The 18511-nt window shown below is 45.2% G+C and overlaps 3 protein-coding genes across 6 annotated transcripts; all 3 read right to left on the bottom strand.

Annotated features, from left to right (window-relative positions):
- Positions 1-301: 301 nt before the first annotated feature.
- Positions 302-4506, bottom strand: LOC114592796 (claudin-34-like). 2 transcript variants are annotated; one of them, XM_028721067.2, is made up of 2 exons: positions 1969-3284; positions 302-1577 (listed from the first exon to the last, which is right to left on the bottom strand). In XM_028721067.2, the coding sequence occupies exon 2, from the start codon at positions 1574-1576 to the stop codon at positions 470-472; it is 1107 nt and encodes a 368-aa protein (XP_028576900.2). In that variant the 5' UTR covers position 1577; positions 1969-3284; the 3' UTR covers positions 302-469. The 2 variants fall into 2 exon arrangements, with proteins under 2 accessions (XP_028576900.2, XP_077779890.1); XM_077923764.1 differs by lacking the exon at positions 1969-3284 and adding an exon at positions 3612-4506 and having other exon boundaries at positions 304-1577.
- Positions 4507-7459: 2953 nt separating this feature from the next.
- Positions 7460-11470, bottom strand: LOC114592795 (claudin-34-like). Of its 2 annotated transcripts, none has more exons than XM_077923765.1 (2): positions 10677-11470; positions 7460-8640 (listed from the first exon to the last, which is right to left on the bottom strand). In XM_077923765.1, the coding sequence occupies exon 2, from the start codon at positions 8637-8639 to the stop codon at positions 7647-7649; it is 993 nt and encodes a 330-aa protein (XP_077779891.1). In that variant the 5' UTR covers position 8640; positions 10677-11470; the 3' UTR covers positions 7460-7646. The 2 variants fall into 2 exon arrangements, with proteins under 2 accessions (XP_077779891.1, XP_077779892.1); XM_077923766.1 differs by lacking the exon at positions 10677-11470 and adding an exon at positions 9032-9291.
- A 2743-nt stretch (positions 11471-14213) lies between these two features.
- LOC114592797 (claudin-34-like) lies at positions 14214-17926 on the bottom strand. Of its 2 annotated transcripts, none has more exons than XM_077923768.1 (2): positions 15910-16169; positions 14214-15523 (listed from the first exon to the last, which is right to left on the bottom strand). In XM_077923768.1, exon 2 carries the CDS (start codon positions 15520-15522, stop codon positions 14416-14418), a length of 1107 nt encoding a protein of 368 aa, XP_077779894.1. In that variant the 5' UTR covers position 15523; positions 15910-16169; the 3' UTR covers positions 14214-14415. The 2 variants fall into 2 exon arrangements, with proteins under 2 accessions (XP_077779894.1, XP_077779893.1); XM_077923767.1 differs by lacking the exon at positions 15910-16169 and adding an exon at positions 17555-17926 and having other exon boundaries at positions 14219-15523.
- Positions 17927-18511: the final 585 nt, after the last annotated feature.

Here is an 18511-nt window from a genome sequence, read left to right on the forward strand (position 1 = left end):
ATGTCATTGTTAACCCTAGGGGTAAATTTGGTAGAGAAATAGATGTTTAATTCTAAGCACAAAAGGACAAAGGTCCGGGACAGATCTGCCACTCTAGGAGAGTGCGATAATCGCTTTGACAGGACACTGACAACCGTTTGATTGTCGGTCCAGAAGCATACCTGGTGATTCCTGAACTCGTCAGCACGCAAATGCCATTGTACTTTTCCAGGAACTTCAACCCAACCTTCAGGTCTGACTTTACCACTTTAGAGAGGCGCACTCAGTGTTGGGTACATGAGAGAGAGACATTGCACACTTTTGTAAATCAACAAAATCTTTAATAAATAAATACTAGTCCTAAAAAAGAGGCCTCCTCACCTGAAGGACCTCAAAGCCCACCTGAAGTCCCAAAACAAAACTATCAGATCCTGATCCATGGAGATCCATGCGTGTATGGAGCGATCTGCGTGGATCTGCATCTGATAGTTTAGTCTTTACAGTTGAAGGGAATCACATGTATAATCGTATGTTTGGGGACATCAGGTGGGCTTTGATGTCCTTCAGGTGACCTTTGGGGTGTATGGCTTTCCTCCCTCTCCACTGTGCAGGATTCCTCTGGAATGACAAGATCACTTGCACAGCTTTCCTCCATCTCCACTGCGCAGGATTCCTCTGGAATGACAAGATCACTTGCACAGCTTTCCTCCATCTCAACTGCGCAGGATTCCTCTGGAATGACAAGATCTTCCGCATGGGTCTTCTCCATCTCCACTGCGGAGGATTTCTCTTGAATTACCAGGTCCAGCAGAGAACCACACTTCGAACAAGTAGTAAGACTCTCGCTTTTCACCCCACTTCCTGGGGTAATCACCACCACCGTTTCTATTTGAGATGTATCTGTTGCGGTGGTCCTGATGCAACATCTCTCCATCCCAACCAATGCTGCACTCAGCAGCTGGAAACCCGCAGCGATATAGCCTAGATAAATAGAAGGTCCAATATGCTGCTCGCTGGGAATTTGAGGCAATTCAAAAGCTTCTGGGAAGACAATTTCCCCATTTTGTAAGACAGCAGACATGTTCCATATCACAGAAATCAGGACGAGTATCCCTGCAGGTAAGTTCAGCAGAGCTCCAAGGCTAAAAAAGGTTAACACAAAATCCTTATGTTTTCTGGGCTTGAACACATTGTACAAAGCAAATGAAATTAATCCGAGGGCCGCTGAATTCATGATGGAAGCTAATGCCATTAAATCTTGGGCAATAAAAATTTCCCTTGGGAGGGTTGGATGTTGCTCATTGAGGTCTTCGCAATGCCAAAAAGCGTTGCCGTCGTTAGAAGGGTCTTTCCAAAAACAGACCTGCCAGATTCCAACCCAGATGTTCCCAGAGCCGATTCCCTTGATGTTTTCCACACGCCACACTCTCCAGTTGGCAATGGCTATTGGGGCAATGCACATCATCCAGGCCAAAATATCCGTCAGGAATGCACACAACTGGAGACCGGAAACTACACTCAGCCATTTGACCACCAGGTCTTTCACCCGCAGGGGGGGTTTGGAGAGGCGGGGAGCAGGGGAGACCTTGGCAGACATCCTGGAAACAAAAGAGAAGACAAGATGCAGTGAGAGAGGGAATAACAAGCATGTCTAGTCATTGAAGGACATCCTCCCTCCTGCATTCTTCCTTCTATGCACAGAAAGAAGCAGCAAAAGAAACGAGTTCCCCTGCTCTCTCCCACCCCCTGGTGAGGTATAGACATCTGATCCAGAGAAGCCGACACTCATCGTTTCTTCCAGCACACTGCTACTGATTTAATCCACTGTTGCATTGTTCCTGGGAAAATGGCCAGAACCTCAGCAACCTGTTGTGGATGGGAAGCTGCTCATGATTCACTGCTCTGCTATCTGCTACTGCAGCTATCCTTTTCCACTGAGCCTAAACACACCTGATGGCATAGTGAGGAATGTTTAATCCATAAACTTACGTGAAATGCCTTCCTCAGCTAGAGTCTAGTGTGCCAGGAACAGAGCAGGTCTTTGCTAGGTGCTCCTGAGCCTCAAGAAGACGGAGCTGTTGACCACTGAGCTGACGTTCGCCTGAGCAGCCAGCCAGCCACAGCAGCAACTGCTCTGCAGAATTCTTAGGTCAGTTACAGGCCAGTTAGAATCCTGACAACAACACAAATCATAACTCCAGGGTACTGGTCATTTGGAACATCAGGAAAGTGGGAAATGGGAGGGAACTCACTTCCCTTCTTTCCCAATGCAGAGTGTCTATTCCAGGACACTGTGCAGTTAAAACACGTTCTTCCTGAAGTCAGAATCAGAGCAGTTCCAGCAGTAAAACTGGTGATACAGTATGTGTATCTCAGTACAGATTTGTTTGATGGGCCTGAATGCATTTCATAAAGGATCTCCATGTACAAGAAAGGCTAATAGCATGAGAATTTCCTTGGCAAAATTATTGAAGACTCCTTACAAACCTATCCTTCTTCTTCCCCATCCCATCTTGTTTGGACGTTATAGTAAGGGAGAAGATCTTAGCTCTTTTCCTTTGCACTGGGACCACATGGAGTTTGTGCCATGGGACCCCATCACTCACAATAATCCAGGCAATACCATTTTCAGAACCTAGGTGTCCATGATTTAAAATCGCTTTCCTAAGACACTTCCGTCAAAATATTTGTGTTGCTTTCTTTCTGTTCCTTTCTGTGTTGATGCTCCGAATGTGAGCTGCTCAGCTGCATGCAGTTTCCACTGAAGTGTGTGTGTGTGTGTGTGTGTGTATGTGTGTGTGGTTAACATTCGGCCAAGCAATGGGCCTAAATCCATGTATTTCACCTGAAATAACTTTGGGAGCCAGCCTTTAAAAATCTAAAGTGATATCAAATTCGGAGGAATTAAAAGCTGTCATCTTCTTGACTATTTTAAATATCTTAGAACATAGGTAAAGGTAAAGGGACCCCTGACCATTAGGTCTAGTTGTGCAGCAAATGGAGCATTAGAGTCATCCATTCATTTCAGGAGGTGTGACCATTGATAAGATGAAGCACTTTCACATCCACGTGGCAATGTGCAGTGCTTTTAAAAAGGCAAAGGACCCCCGACAGTTAAGTCCAGTCGCAAACGACTCTGGGGTTGCACCACTCATCTGGCTTTACTGGCCGAGGGAGCCGACGCTGGTCCACAAAAAACTTTTCTGGGTCATGTGGCCAGCATGACTAAGCCGCTTCTGGCAAAACCACAGCAGCGCACAGAAACACCATTTACCGTCCCTCTGGAGCGGTACCTATTTATCTACTTGCACTTTGACGTGGTTTGGAACTGCTAGGTTGGCAGGAGCAGGGACCGAGCAACGGGAGCTCACCCCGTCAAATACGCAAGTCCAGTTCTGTAGCTGCATGACATCCTCCACGCCCAAATGCTCTCCCGTACTGTTTCCCCCACTTAATCAGGATACACCATCTCCATTGAAACCTCTGCTCAGTGACACCCATCCAAGAGAAAAGTGCTGACCGTCTTCACGCAGATACAGTTCCGCGCAGGGGTCTGGCCGACAAGTTCTTCCCGAGTGTGGGGATGTTTTCAGGGGCTCTTTGCTTTTCCCTGCCTCCCCTTTCATCCTCACCTGAGGAGATCTTGGCCATTCTCTTGACAGGGACCTCCGTTCTCAGGCTGGATTTCTGTTTTCCTTCATCCCTCCTTCTCCCGGTCTGGTTCAATGAGCAAATAAGAGAGAGGAGGTCTCATGCAAGTCAAGGTGTGCAATGGATCTTCAGGGCATTTGGAAGGAAGAAAAGGTTCAGGAACAAGCGACACAGCAGCCCCCCAAGCGTAGAAACACATTTGAACATATCGCTCATGAGATTCACCCCCCCCCTTAGGATATAAATGCAGAACATCCTGCGCTCCTATTAAAATACAAAGTGGGGTATTTCATATGATAAGCACAGAGGAAGCTGCCTTATACGGAGCCAGACCAATTTTGAGAAAGTGCTACATGGGCCACTCCACCAATTGGCTACCAATGAGAACATAGCAAAACACAAAATGGCTGCCATATGGTGTGGTATGAAATAAATTTGCCTGGCTGTGGGGCGTGAAGGCCGCACCCTGCAAGACCCTTCCCACGTGGCTTAGGCCCAGACTTGCTAGCCCCACAAAAGAGGCTACTCATGAGGCCAGAGGAACATGGCCTGGCTGTGGGGCATGATTCGAAACCTCCAGTCCCAGTCCAGTGCTCTAACCACTAAACCACACTGCCCCCCATTGCAGTCTATAATAGCCTGGAGGGCCACAGATGCCCCATATTCTCTGGCTCTGAGATTGCCCAAAGTTTCCTTTCTCTCCCCGGTTGTGCACAAAGAAAAATGCCCATGACAAAATGTGACCTTTTTGGTTCTTTGGAGACAGTTCTGCTTCCCTCTCTCTCCCTTTCTCTCCCTTTCTCTCTCTCTCTCTCTCTCTCTCTCTCTCTCTCTCTTCATTTAAAGGAGCCTCATCCCTTTTCCCACCCAACTTCCTCCTGCACACAGCTTCAAACTTTCCATGAAGAACTAACTAAATAACCAACCAACCCATAATTGGAATTTATGAGATTTGTTGTTGTTTAGTCGTTTAGTCGTGTCCGACTCTTCGTGACCCCATGGACCAGAGCACGCCAGGCACCTCTGTCCTCCACTACCTCCCGCAGTTTGGTCAAACTCATGCTGGTAACCTCGAAAACACTATCCAACCATCTCGTCCTCTGTCGCCCCCTTCTCCTTGTGCCCTCCATCTTTCCCAGCATCAGGGTCTTCTCCAGGGAGTCTTCTCTTCTCATGAGGTGGCCAAAGTACTGGAGCCTCAGCTTTACGATCTGTCCTTCCAGTGAGCACTCAGGGCTGATTTCCTTAAGAATGGATGCGTTTGATCTTCTTGCAGTCCATGGGACTCTCAAGAGTCTCCTCTCATAAAGAGTCTTTATGAGATTAAGGAGATAAATTATTTTTATATAATGAAAATAGATGGGAGGATAAGTTAATTGCGCAAGGCGAGAATATATAGGATGGCAAAAAAATAAAACAAAGATTATGATTTGGTTTCTTAAAATAACACCAACACATGCCTCCTCAGTGGATTTCAGAACAAATGTCTCTCTCTTTTTTTAAATTACGCAAACACTGTAATGCAAGGAGTTGTAGTGACAATGCAGTGAGATTCTACTCAGAGAAAGCCTATTGGAATGAATGGGTTTGAATTAGTTGTGTCCTTTAGTTTTTGCTTTTAATCTGGATAATACCTAATTAGGGGTAGGGATTGCTTTGCTTTCTTTCTGTTCTTGTTTTTATTAAGTATTTTGTTGGGTTGTTTTTGTCGTTGTTGAAATTCCACAAATTGCACATCAGGATTCGTTACATAGTAAGTCCCCCCCCCCCCTTTTCTATTATCTGCTTCCCATCCCACTTCCTAGGATGTTTCTTTCTTTTCCACCCTTAGCTGCAACTTATCTTCCCTCTTTTATATCAGAACTCTAATGCTCTATTGGAATTAAAAGATGGGCGGGGTCTAACTAAACTATTATTGTTGTCTTATTTATTTATTTGTGTTTTTATCTTGTATAAAAAATAAAACCCCCCAAAACCCAAAGTTGAAGCAAGAAGGCATCTTCAAATGTTAAATAAACGCAAGCAGTGAATTGTCAGGACTTGGAAGCCCCCTGGTGATGAATTCACTCTTTCCACCCACCCACCCCCCTTTCAAAAATGTGCATGGAATGAAAGAGCTGGCATTCAATTCTATTCTTTTAAAAGCATATTTTCTATTATCATTGGGTCCATTCGGACAAATATTGGGTCCTTTCTCTCACTTTTGACCCTTCTTGATTCCCTCATTTCTGGGGGTTGGACTAGATGACCCATGGGGTCCCTTCCAACTCTTCCCGTTCTACGATTCTCTCGCCTACAATTCCGACACCCACTTCATGTTGTACCAATCATACCAGCAGATAAACCACATTTTCTTCAGTTGATGGTATTTTTTTAGGGGGTAGAAAGGAGTGTGGCTTTGTTTGGGAGGTTTTTGTTAGGAAATCCTGACATCCAGTGGATGGGGAACGCATGACAGCTGACGTTACACGCCCAACATCCACTTAAAAGCCATATGGTGCCTTGAAACGCTTCCCCCAAAAGGATTCTGGGAGCTGTAGTGCTGAGAGCCGTTTGGAGACCCCCCCTATTCCCCTCCCAGAACTACCATTCCCAGAGTTCCCTGGGAAGTTGTGGGCATCTCTTTTGAGAGGCAATGGAGTGCGCCTCCGGGGGTGAAATCAAAGCTTTTCAGCAGCCGCTAGAAGGAAAAACGAAGGAGACGCCTGCGAGAAGCCAAGTCACAGGGAACCAGGCAGAGGCCTTCTTGGTGGTGGCGCCTTCTTCATGGTGATCCACTACTGCTTTAAGGGAGGTCTTGGAATAAGTAGATTTGTTGCTGATCCAAAACACCCACCCACCCCACTCACACATGAAAACAAAGACCACCACAGCCAACTACAAAGGAATAACCACACCCTGGGCCAACCCCAACCTCTCTCACCACCAAAGGAACACAAGCAAACAGCAAAGAACCTGCACAAACAACGCTGACACCAAACCCTACATATAGCAAGTAAAATAGAAAAATCGCCTTTCCTAAGAAACCAGAGGCCTTCCTACTGGGCATTGTCGGCCAAATGGTGGCAAAGAAGGATAGAACTTTCTTTATGTATGCGACAACAGCAGCAAGAATACTCATTGCAAAGCATTGGAAGACCCAAGATCTACCCACCCTGGAAGAATGGCAGATGCAACTGATAGACTATATGGAATTGGCTGAAATGACTGGCAGAATCCGAGACCTGGGAAAAGAGACAGTGGAAGAGGACTGGAAAAAGTTTTAAGACTATTTGCAAAAATATTGTAAATTGTATGAATGTTAAGAGGATGCAGGATAGAAAACAATTTGGCATTAGTAAACTAAGTGGAAAGATATATGAAAATAAGCTAACTTTAAGAATAAGGTTGAAATTATGAATTAGCAGATGAAACTCAAATATCTAAGTATTTGAAAACAAAGTTCAAAATTTGGAGATAAATTTTTTTGGAAAGTATATAACAAGATTTGAAAGAAGGTGAAGTACTACTGAATATAAATTTTATAAACGGGAACGCAGGAAAGGGAGATGCGAGGAAGTCCAAAAGGAAGGTTTATGGAACATTGGTTCAATGAAAAGTAATAATGTTGTATTGTATCTGGTTTGTGTGTGGTTAGTATTCTGTTTTTTCTTTTCTTTTCTCTTTTTTTCCCTTATCTAAGTTGGTGATGGTGTTTTATATGTTTGGTATGGTATTGTTAAAACCTTTAATAATTTTATTTTCTTCCTAATGTCTCAACAAATGAAAATGATTTGTAAAAGTGTTACATGGGGGGGGGGGGGACATGAGAGAAAGAGACATTGCACACTTTTGTAAATCAACAAAATCTTTAATAAATAAATAAATAAATAAATAAATACTAGTCCTAAAAAAGAGGCCTCCTCACCTGAAGGACCTCAAAGCCCACCTGAAGTCCCAAAACAAAACTATCAGATCCTGATCCATGGAGATCCATGCGTGTATGGAGCGATCTGCGTGGATCTGCATCTGATAGTTTAGTCTTTACAGTTGAAGGGAATCACATGTATAATCGTATGTTTGGGGACATCAGGTGGGCTTTGATGTCCTTCAGGTGACCTTTGGGGTGTATGGCTTTCCTCCATCTCCACTGTGCAGGATTCCTCTGGAATGACAAGATCTTCCGCATGAGTCTTCTCCATCTCCACTGCGGAGGATTTCTCTTGAATTACCAGGTCCAGCAGAGAACCACACTTCGAACAAGTAGTAAGACTCTCGCTTTTCACCCCACTTCCTGGGGTAATCACCACCACCGTTTCTATTTGAGATGTATCTGTTGCGGTGGTCCTGATGCAACATCTCTCCATCCCAACCAATGCTGCACTCAGCAGCTGGAAACCCGCAGCGATATAGCCTAGATAAATAGAAGGTCCAATATGCTGCTCGCTGGGAATTTGAGGCAATTCAAAAGCTTCTGGGAAGACAATTTCCCCATTTTGTAAGACAGCAGACATGTTCCATATCACAGAAATCAGGACGAGTATCCCTGCAGGTAAGTTCAGCAGAGCTCCAAGGCTAAAAAAGGTTAACACAAAATCCTTATGTTTTCTGGGCTTGAACACGTTGTACAAAGCAAATGAAATTAATCCGAGGGCCGCTGAATTCATGATGGAAGCTAATGCCATTAAATCTTGGGCAATAAAAATTTCCCTTGGGAGGGTTGGATGTTGCTCATTGAGGTCTTCGCAATGCCAAAAAGCGTTGCCGTCGTTAGAAGGGTCTTTCCAAAAACAGACCTGCCAGATTCCAATCCAGATGTTCCCAGAGCCGACTCCCTTGATGTTTTCCACACGCCACACTCTCCAGTTGGCAATGTCTATTGAGGCAATGCACATCATCCAGGCCAAAATATCCATCAGGAATGCACACAACTGGAGACCGGAAACTACACTCAGCCATTTGACCACCAGGTCTTTCACCCGCAGGGGGGGTTTGGAGAGGCGGGGAGCAGGGGAGACCTTGGCAGACATCCTGGAAACAAAAGAGAAGACAAGATGCAGTGAGAGAGGGAATAACAAGCATGTCTAGTCATTGAAGGACATCCTCCCTCCTGCATTCTTCCTTCTATGCACAGAAAGAAGCAGCAAAAGAAACGAGTTCCCGTGCTCTCTCCCACCCCCTGGTGAGGTATAGACATCTGATCCAGAGAAGCCTACACTCATCGTTTCTTCCAGCACACTGCTACTGATTTAATCTACTGTTGCATTGTTCCTGGGAAAATGGCCAGAACCTCAGCAACCTGTTGTGGATGGGATGCTGCTCATGATTCACTGCTCTGCTATCTGCTACTGCAGCTATCCTTTTCCACTGAGCCTAAACACACCTGATGGCATAGTGAGGAATGTTTAACCCATAAACTTACGTGAAATGCCTTCCTCAGCTAGAGTCTAGTGTGCCAGGAACAGAGCAGGTCTTTGCTAGGTGCTCCTGAGCCTCAAGAAGACGGAGCTGTTGACCACTGAGCTGACGTTCGCCTGAGCAGCCAGCCAGCCACAGCAGCAACTGCTCTGCAGAATTCTTAGGTCAGTTACAGGCCAGTTAGAATCCTGACAACAACACAAATCATAACTCCAGGGTACTGGTCATTTGGAACATCAGGAAAGTGGGAAATGGGAGGGAACTCACTTCCATTCTTTCCCAATGCAGAGTGTCTATTCCAGGACACTGTGCAGTTAAAACACGTTCTTCCTGAAGTCAGAATCAGAGCAGTTCCAGCAGTAAAACTGGTGATACAGTATGTGTATCTCAGTACAGATTTGTTTGATGGGCCTGAATGCATTTCATAAAGGATCTCCATGTACAAGAAAGGCTAATAGCATGAGAATTTCCTTGGCAAAATTATTGAAGACTCCTTACAAACCTATCCTTCTTCTTCCCCATCCCATCTTGTTTGGACGTTATAGTAAGGGAGAAGATCTTAGCTCTTTTCCTTTGCACTGGGACCACATGGAGTTTGTGCCATGGGACCCCATCACTCACAATAATCCAGGCAATACCATTTTCAGAACCTAGGTGTCCATGATTTAAAATCGCTTTCCTAAGACACTTCCGTCAAAATATTTGTGTTGCTTTCTTTCTGTTCCTTTCTGTGTTGATGCTCCGAATGTGAGCTGCTCAGCTGCATGCAGTTTCCACTGAAGTGTGTGTGTGTGTGTGTGTGTGTGTGTGTGTGTGTGGTTAACATTCGGCCAAGCAATGGGCCTAAATCCATGTATTTCACCTGAAATAACTTTGGGAGCCAGCCTTTAAAAATCTAAAGTGATATCAAATTCGGAGGAATTAAAAGCTGTCATCTTCTTGACTATTTTAAATATCTTAGAACATAGGTAAAGGTAAAGGGACCCCTGACCATTAGGTCTAGTTGTGCAGCAAATGGAGCATTAGAGTCATCCATTCATTTCAGGAGGTGTGACCATTGATAAGATGAAGCACTTTCACATCCACGTGGCAATGTGCAGTGCTTTTAAAAAGGCAAAGGACCCCCGACAGTTAAGTCCAGTCGCAAACGACTCTGGGGTTGCACCACTCATCTGGCTTTACTGGCCGAGGGAGCCGACGCTGGTCCACAAAAAACTTTTCTGGGTCATGTGGCCAGCATGACTAAGCCGCTTCTGGCAAAACCACAGCAGCGCACAGAAACACCATTTACCGTCCCTCTGGAGCGGTACCTATTTATCTACTTGCACTTTGACGTGGTTTGGAACTGCTAGGTTGGCAGGAGCAGGGACCGAGCAACGGGAGCTCACCCCGTCAAATACGCAAGTCCAGTTCTGTAGCTGCATGACATCCTCCACGCCCAAATGCTCTCCCGTACTGTTTCCCCCACTTAATCAGGATACACCATCTCCATTGAAACCTCTGCTCAGTGACACCCATCCAAGAGAAAAGTGCTGACCGTCTTCACGCAGATACAGTTCCGCGCAGGGGTCTGGCCGACAAGTTCTTCCCGAGTGTGGGGATGTTTTCAGGGGCTCTTTGCTTTTCCCTGCCTCCCCTTTCATCCTCACCTGAGGAGATCTTGGCCATTCTCTTGACAGGGACCTCCGTTCTCAGGCTGGATTTCTGTTTTCCTTCATCCCTCCTTCTCCCGGTCTGGTTCAATGAGCAAATAAGAGAGAGGAGGTCTCATGCAAGTCAAGGTGTGCAATGGATCTTCAGGGCATTTGGAAGGAAGAAAAGGTTCAGGAACAAGCGACACAGCAGCCCCCCAAGCGTAGAAACACATTTGAACATATCGCTCATGAGATTCGCCCCCCCCCCTTAGGATATAAATGCAGAACATCCTGCGCTCCTATTAAAATACAAAGTGGGGTATTTCATATGATAAGCACAGAGGAAGCTGCCTTATACGGAGCCAGACCAATTTTGAGAAAGTGCTACATGGGCCACTCCACCAATTGGCTACCAATGAGAACATAGCAAAACACAAAATGGCTGCCATATGGTGTGGTATGAAATAAATTTGCCTGGCTGTGGGGCGTGAAGGCCGCACCCTGCAAGACCCTTCCCACGTGGCTTAGGCCCAGACTTGCTAGCCCCACAAAAGAGGCTCCTCATGAGGCCAGAGGAACATGGCCTGGCTGTGGGGCATGATTCGAAACCTCCAGTCCCAGTCCAGTGCTCTAACCACTAAACCACACTGCCCCCCATTGCAGTCTATAATAGCCTGGAGGGCCACAGATGCCCCATATTCTCTGGCTCTGAGATTGCCCAAAGTTTCCTTTCTCTCCCTGGTTGTGCACAAAGAAAAATGCCCATGACAAAATGTGACCTTTTTGGTTCTTTGGAGACAGTTCTGCTTCCCTCTCCCTCTCTCTCCATTTCTCTCTCTCTCTCTCTCTCTCTCTCTCTCTCTCTCTCTCTCTCTTCATTTAAAGGAGCCTCATCCCTTTTCCCACCCAACTTCCTCCTGCACACAGCTTCAAAATTTCCATGAAGAACTAACTAAATAACCAACCCATAATTGGAATTTATGAGATTAAGGAGATAAATTATTTTTATATAATGAAAATAGATGGGAGGATAAGTTAATTGCGCAAGGCGAGAATATATAGGATGGCAAAAAATTAAAACAAATATTATGATTTGGTTTCTTAAAATAACACCAACACATGCCTCCTCAGTGGATTTCAGAACAAATGTCTGTCTCTTTTTTTAAATTACGCAAACACTGTAATGCAAGGAGTTGTAGTAGTGACAATGCAGTGAGATTCTACTCAGAGAAAGCCTATTGGAATGAATGGGTTTGAATTAGTTGTGTCCTTTAGTTTTTGCTTTTTATCTGGATAATACCTAATTAGGGGTAGGGATTGCTTTGCTTTCTTTCTGTTCTTGTTTTTATTAAGTATTTTGTTGGGTTGTTTTTGTCGTTGTTGAAATTCCACAAATTGCACATCAGGATTCGTTACATAGTAAGTCCCCCCCCCCTTTTCTATTATCTGCTTCCCATCCCACTTCCTAGGATGTTTTTTTCTTTTCCACCCTTAGCTGCAACTTATCTTCCCTCTTTTATATCAGAACTCTAATGCTCTATTGGAATTAAAAGATGGGCGGGGTCTAACTAAACTATTATTGTTGTCTTATTTATTTATTTGTGTTTTTATCTTGTATAAAAAATAAAACCCCCCAAAACCCAAAGTTGAAGCAAGAAGGCATCTTCAAATGTTAAATAAACGCAAGCAGTGAATTGTCAGGACTTGGAAGCCCCCCTGGTGATGAATTCACTCTTTTCACCCACCCACCCCCCTTTCAAAAATGTGCATGGAATGAAAGAGCTGGCATTCAATTCTATTCTTTTAAAAGCATATTTTCTATTATCATTGGGTCCATTCGGACAAATATTGGGTCCTTTCTCTCACTTTTGACCCTTCTTGATTCCCTCATTTCTGGGGGTTGGACTAGATGACCCATGGGGTCCCTTCCAACTCTTCCCGTTCTACGATTCTCTCGCCTACAATTCCGACACCCACTTCATGTTGTACCAATCATACCAGCAGATAAACCACATTTTCTTCAGTTGATGGTATTTTTTTAGGGGGTAGAAAGGAGTGTGGCTTTGTTTGGGAGGTTTTTGTTAGGAAATCCTGACATCCAGTGGATGGGGAACGCATGACAGCTGACGTTACACGCCCAACATCCACTTAAAAGCCATATGGTGCCTTGAAACGCTTCCCCCAAAAGGATTCTGGGAGTTGTAGTGCTGAGAGCCGTTTGGAGACCCCCCCTATTCCCCTCCCAGAACTACCATTCCCAGAGTTCCCTGGGAAGTTGTGGGCATCTCTTTTGAGAGGCAATGGAGTGCGCCTCCGGGGGTGAAATCAAAGCTTTTCAGCAGCCGCTAGAAGGAAAAACGAAGGAGACGCCTGCGAGAAGCCAAGTCACAGGGAACCAGGCAGAGGCCTTCTTGGTGGTGGCGCCTTCTTCATGGTGATCCACTACTGCTTTAAGGGAGGTCTTGGAATAAGTAGATTTGTTGCTGATCCAAAACACCCACCCACCCCACTCACACATGAAAACAAAGACCACCACAGCCAACTACAAAGGAATAACCACACCCTGGGCCAACCCCAACCTCTCTCACCACCAAAGGAACACAAGCAAACAGCAAAGAACCTGCACAAACAACGCTGACACCAAACCCTACATATAGCAAGTAAAATAGAAAAATCGCCTTTCCTAAGAAACCAGAGGCCTTCCTACTGGGCATTGTCGGCCAAATGGTGGCAAAGAAGGATAGAACTTTCTTTATGTATGCGACAACAGCAGCAAGGATACTCATTGCAAAGCATTGGAAGACCCAAGATCTACCCACCCTGGAAGAATGGCAGATGCAACTGATAGACTATATGGAATTGGCTGAAATGACTGGCAGAATCCGAGACCTGGGAAAAGAGACAGTGGAAGAGGACTGGAAAAAGTTTTAAGACTATTTGCAAAAATATTGTAAATTGTATGAATGTTAAGAGGATGCAGGATAGAAAACAATTTGGCATTAGTAAACTAAGTGGAAAGATATATGAAAATAAGCTAACTTTAAGAATAAGGTTGAAATTATGAATTAGCAGATGAAACTCAAATATCTAAGTATTTGAAAACAAAGTTCAAAATTTGGAGATAAATTTTTTTGGAAAGTATATAACAAGATTTGAAAGAAGGTGAAGTACTACTGAATATAAATTTTATAAACGGGAACGCAGGAAAGGGAGATGCGAGGAAGTCCAAAAGGAAGGTTTATGGAACATTGGTTCAATGAAAAGTAATAATGTTGTATTGTATCTGGTTTGTGTGTGGTTAGTATTCTGTTTTTTCTTTTCTTTTCTCTTTTTTTCCCTTATCTAAGTTGGTGATGGTGTTTTATATGTTTGGTATGGTATTGTTAAAACCTTTAATAATTTTTTTTATAAAAAAAAATAAATAAAATAGAAAAATCGCCACCCCACCCCACCCCCACCCATCTCTTTCCCCTTTTCTTCCTAATGTCTCAACAAATGAAAATGATTTGTAAAAGTGTTACATGGGGGGGGGGGGGGACATGAGAGAAAGAGACATTGCACACTTTTGTAAATCAACAAAATCTTTAATTAATAAATAAATAAATAAATAAATAAATACTAGTCCTAAAAAAGAGGCCTCCTCACCTGAAGGACCTCAAAGCCCACCTGAAGTCCCAAAACAAAACTATCAGATCCTGATCCATGGAGATCCATGCGTGTATGGAGCGATCTGCGTGGATCTGCATCTGATAGTTTAGTCTTTACAGTTGAAGGGAATCACATGTATAATCGTATGTTTGGGGACATCAGGTGGGCTTTGATGTCCTTCAGGTGACCTTTGGGGTGTATGGCTTTCCTCCCTCTCCACTGTGCAGGATTCCTCTGGAATGACAAGATCACTTGCACAGCTTTCCTCCATCTCCACTGCGCAGGATTCCTCTGGAATGACAAGATCACTTGCACAGCTTTCCTCCATCTCAACTGCGCAGGATTCCTCTGGAATGACAAGATCTTCCGCATGAGTCTTCTCCATCTCCACTGCGGAGGATTTCTCTTGAATTACCAGGTCCAGCAGAGAACCACACTTCGAACAAGTAGTAAGACTCTCGCTTTTCACCCCACTTCCTGGGGTAATCACCACCACCGTTTCTATTTGAGATGTATCTGTTGCGGTGGTCCTGATGCAACATCTCTCCATCCCAACCAATGCTGCACTCAGCAGCTGGAAACCCGCAGCGATATAGCCTAGATAAATAGAAGGTCCAATATGCTGCTCGCTGGGAATTTGAGGCAATTCAAAAGCTTCTGGGAAGACAATTTCCCCATTTTGTAAGACAGCAGACATGTTCCATATCACAGAAATCAGGACGAGTATCCCTGCAGGTAAGTTCAGCAGAGCTCCAAGGCTAAAAAAGGTTAACACAAAATCCTTATGTTTTCTGGGCTTGAACACATTGTACAAAGCAAATGAAATTAATCCGAGGGCCGCTGAATTCATGATGGAAGCTAATGCCATTAAATCTTGGGCAATAAAAATTTCCCTTGGGAGGGTTGGATGTTGCTCATTGAGGTCTTCGCAATGCCAAAAAGCGTTGCCGTCGTTAGAAGGGTCTTTCCAAAAACAGACCTGCCAGATTCCAATCCAGATGTTCCCAGAGCCGATTCCCTTGATGTTTTCCACACGCCACACTCTCCAGTTGGCAATGGCTATTGAGGCAATGCACATCATCCAGGCCAAAATATCCATCAGGAATGCACACAACTGGAGACTGGAAACTACACTCAGCCATTTGACCACCAGGTCTTTCACCCGCAGGGGGGGTTTGGAGAGGCGGGGAGCAGGGGAGACCTTGGCAGACATCCTGGAAACAAAAGAGAAGACAAGATGCAGTGAGAGAGGGAATAACAAGCATGTCTAGTCATTGAAGGACATCCTCCCTCCTGCATTCTTCCTTCTATGCACAGAAAGAAGCAGCAAAAGAGTTCCCCTGCTCTCTCCCACCCCCTGGTGAGGTATAGACATCTGATCCAGAGAAGCCGACACTCATCGTTTCTTCCAGCACACTGCTACTGATTTAATCCACTGTTGCATTGTTCCTGGGAAAATGGCCAGAACCTCAGCAACCTGTTGTGGATGGGAAGCTGCTCATGATTCACTGCTCTGCTATCTGCTACTGCAGCTATCCTTTTCCACTGAGCCTAAACACACCTGATGGCATAGTGAGGAATGTTTAACCCATAAACTTACGTGAAATGCCTTCCTCAGCTAGAGTCTAGTGTGCCAGGAACAGAGCAGGTCTTTGCTAGGTGCTCCTGAGCCTCAAGAAGACGGAGCTGTTGACCACTGAGCTGACGTTCGCCTGAGCAGCCAGCCAGCCACAGCAGCAACTGCTCTGCAGAATTCTTAGGTCAGTTACAGGCCAGTTAGAATCCTGACAACAACACAAATCATAACTCCAGGGTACTGGTCATTTGGAACATCAGGAAAGTGGGAAATGGGAGGGAACTCACTTCCATTCTTTCCCAATGCAGAGTGTCTATTCCAGGACACTGTGCAGTTAAAACACGTTCTTCCTGAAGTCAGAATCAGAGCAGTTCCAGCAGTAAAACTGGTGATACAGTATGTGTATCTCAGTACAGATTTGTTTGATGGGCCTGAATGCATTTCATAAAGGATCTCCATGTACAAGAAAGGCTAATAGCATGAGAATTTCCTTGGCAAAATTATTGAAGACTCCTTACAAACCTATCCTTCTTCTTCCCCATCCCATCTTGTTTGGACGTTATAGTAAGGGAGAAGATCTTAGCTCTTTTCCTTTGCACTGGGACCACATGGAGTTTGTGCCATGGGACCCCATCACTCACAATAATCCAGGCAATACCATTTTCAGAACCTAGGTGTCCATGATTTAAAATCGCTTTCCTAAGACACTTCCGTCAAAATATTTGTGTTGCTTTCTTTCTGTTCCTTTCTGTGTTGATGCTCCGAATGTGAGCTGCTCAGCTGCATGCAGTTTCCACTGAAGTGTGTGTGTGTGTGTGTGTGTGTGTGTGTGTGTGTGGTTAACATTCGGCCAAGCAATGGGCCTAAATCCATGTATTTCACCTGAAATAACTTTGGGAGCCAGCCTTTAAAAATCTAAAGTGATATCAAATTCGGAGGAATTAAAAGCTGTCATCTTCTTGACTATTTTAAATATCTTAGAACATAGGTAAAGGTAAAGGGACCCCTGACCATTAGGTCTAGTTGTGCAGCAAATAGAGCATTAGAGTCATCCATTCATTTCAGGAGTTGTGACCATTGATAAGATGAAGCACTTTCACATCCACGTGGCAATGTGCAGTGCTTTTAAAAAGGTAAAGGACCCCCGACAGTTAAGTCCAGTCGCAAACGACTCTGGGGTTGCACCACTCATCTGGCTTTACTGGCCGAGGGAGCCGACGCTGGTCCACAGAAAACTTTTCTGGGTCATGTGGCCAGCATGACTAAGCCGCTTCTGGCAAAACCACAGCAGCGCACAGAAACACCATTTACCGTCCCTCCGGAGCGGTACCTATTTATCTACTTGCACTTTGACGTGGTTTGGAACTGCTAGGTTGGCAGGAGCAGGGACCGAGCAACGGGAGCTCACCCCGTCAAATACGCAAGTCCAGTTCTGTAGCTGCATGACATCCTCCACGCCCAAATGCTCTCCCGTTCTGTTTCCCCCACTTAATCAGGATACACCATCTCCATTGAAAACTCTGCTCAGTGACACCCATCCAAGAGAAAAGTGCTGACCGTCTTCACGCAGATACAGTTCCGCGCAGGGGTTTGGCCGACAAGTTCTTCCCGAGTGTGGGGATGTTTTCAGGGGCTCTTTGCTTTTCCCTGCCTCCCCTTTCATCCTCACCTGAGGAGATCTTGGCCATTCTCTTGACAGGGACCTCCGTTCTCAGGCTGGATTTCTGTTTTCCTTCATCCCTCCTTCTCCCGGTCTGGTTCAATGAGCAAATAAGAGAGAGGAGGTCTCATGCAAGTCAAGGTGTGCAATGGATCTTCAGGGCATTTGGAAGGAAGAAAAGGTTCAGGAACAAGCGACACAGCAGCCCCCCAAGCGTAGAAACACATTTGAACATATCGCTCATGAGATTCGCCCCACCCCCTTAGGATATAAATGCAGAACATCCTGCGCTCCTATTAAAATACAAAGTGGGGTATTTCATATGATAAGCACAGAGGAAGCTGCCTTATACGGAGCCAGACCAATTTTGAGAAAGTGCTACATGGGCTACTCCACCAATTGGCTATCAATGAGAACATAGCAAAACACAAAATGGCTGGCATATGGTGTGGTATGAAATAAATTTGCCTGGCTGTGGGGCGTGAAGGCCGCACCCTGCAAGACCCTTCCCACGTGGCTTAGGCCCAGACTTGCTAGCCCCACAAAAGAGGCTCCTCATGAGGCCAGAGGAACATGGCCTGGCTGTGGGGCATGATTCGAAACCTCCAGTCCCAGTCCAGTGCTCTAACCACTAAACCACACTGCCCCCCATTGCAGTCTATAATAGCCTGGAGGGCCACAGATGCCCCATATTCTCTGGCTCTGAGATTGCCCAAAGTTTCCTTTCTCTCCCTGGTTGTGCACAAAGAAAAATGCCCATGACAAAATGTGACCTTTTTGGTTCTTTGGAGACAGTTCTGCTTCCCTCTCCCTCTCTCTCCCTTTCTCTCTCTCTCTCTCTCTCTCTCTCTCCCTTTCTCTCTCTCTCTCTCTCCCTCTCTCTCTCTCCCTTTCTCTCTCTCTCTCTCTCTTCATTTAAAGGAGCCTCATCCCTTTTCCCACCCAACTTCCTCCTGCACACAGCTT

Source organism: Podarcis muralis, chromosome 2 (genome assembly GCF_964188315.1).
Source record: "Podarcis muralis chromosome 2, rPodMur119.hap1.1, whole genome shotgun sequence".
NCBI classification, from domain to species: Eukaryota; Metazoa; Chordata; class Lepidosauria; order Squamata; family Lacertidae; genus Podarcis; species Podarcis muralis.

Bases quoted from the DNA above. Each gene is read 5' to 3' on its own strand.
- LOC114592796 (XM_028721067.2), bottom strand. From the start codon at position 1,576: ATGTCTGCCAAGGTCTCCCCTGCTCCCCGCCTCTCCAAACCCCCCCTG.
- LOC114592795 (XM_077923765.1), bottom strand. From the start codon at position 8,639: ATGTCTGCCAAGGTCTCCCCTGCTCCCCGCCTCTCCAAACCCCCCCTG.
- LOC114592797 (XM_077923768.1), bottom strand. From the start codon at position 15,522: ATGTCTGCCAAGGTCTCCCCTGCTCCCCGCCTCTCCAAACCCCCCCTG.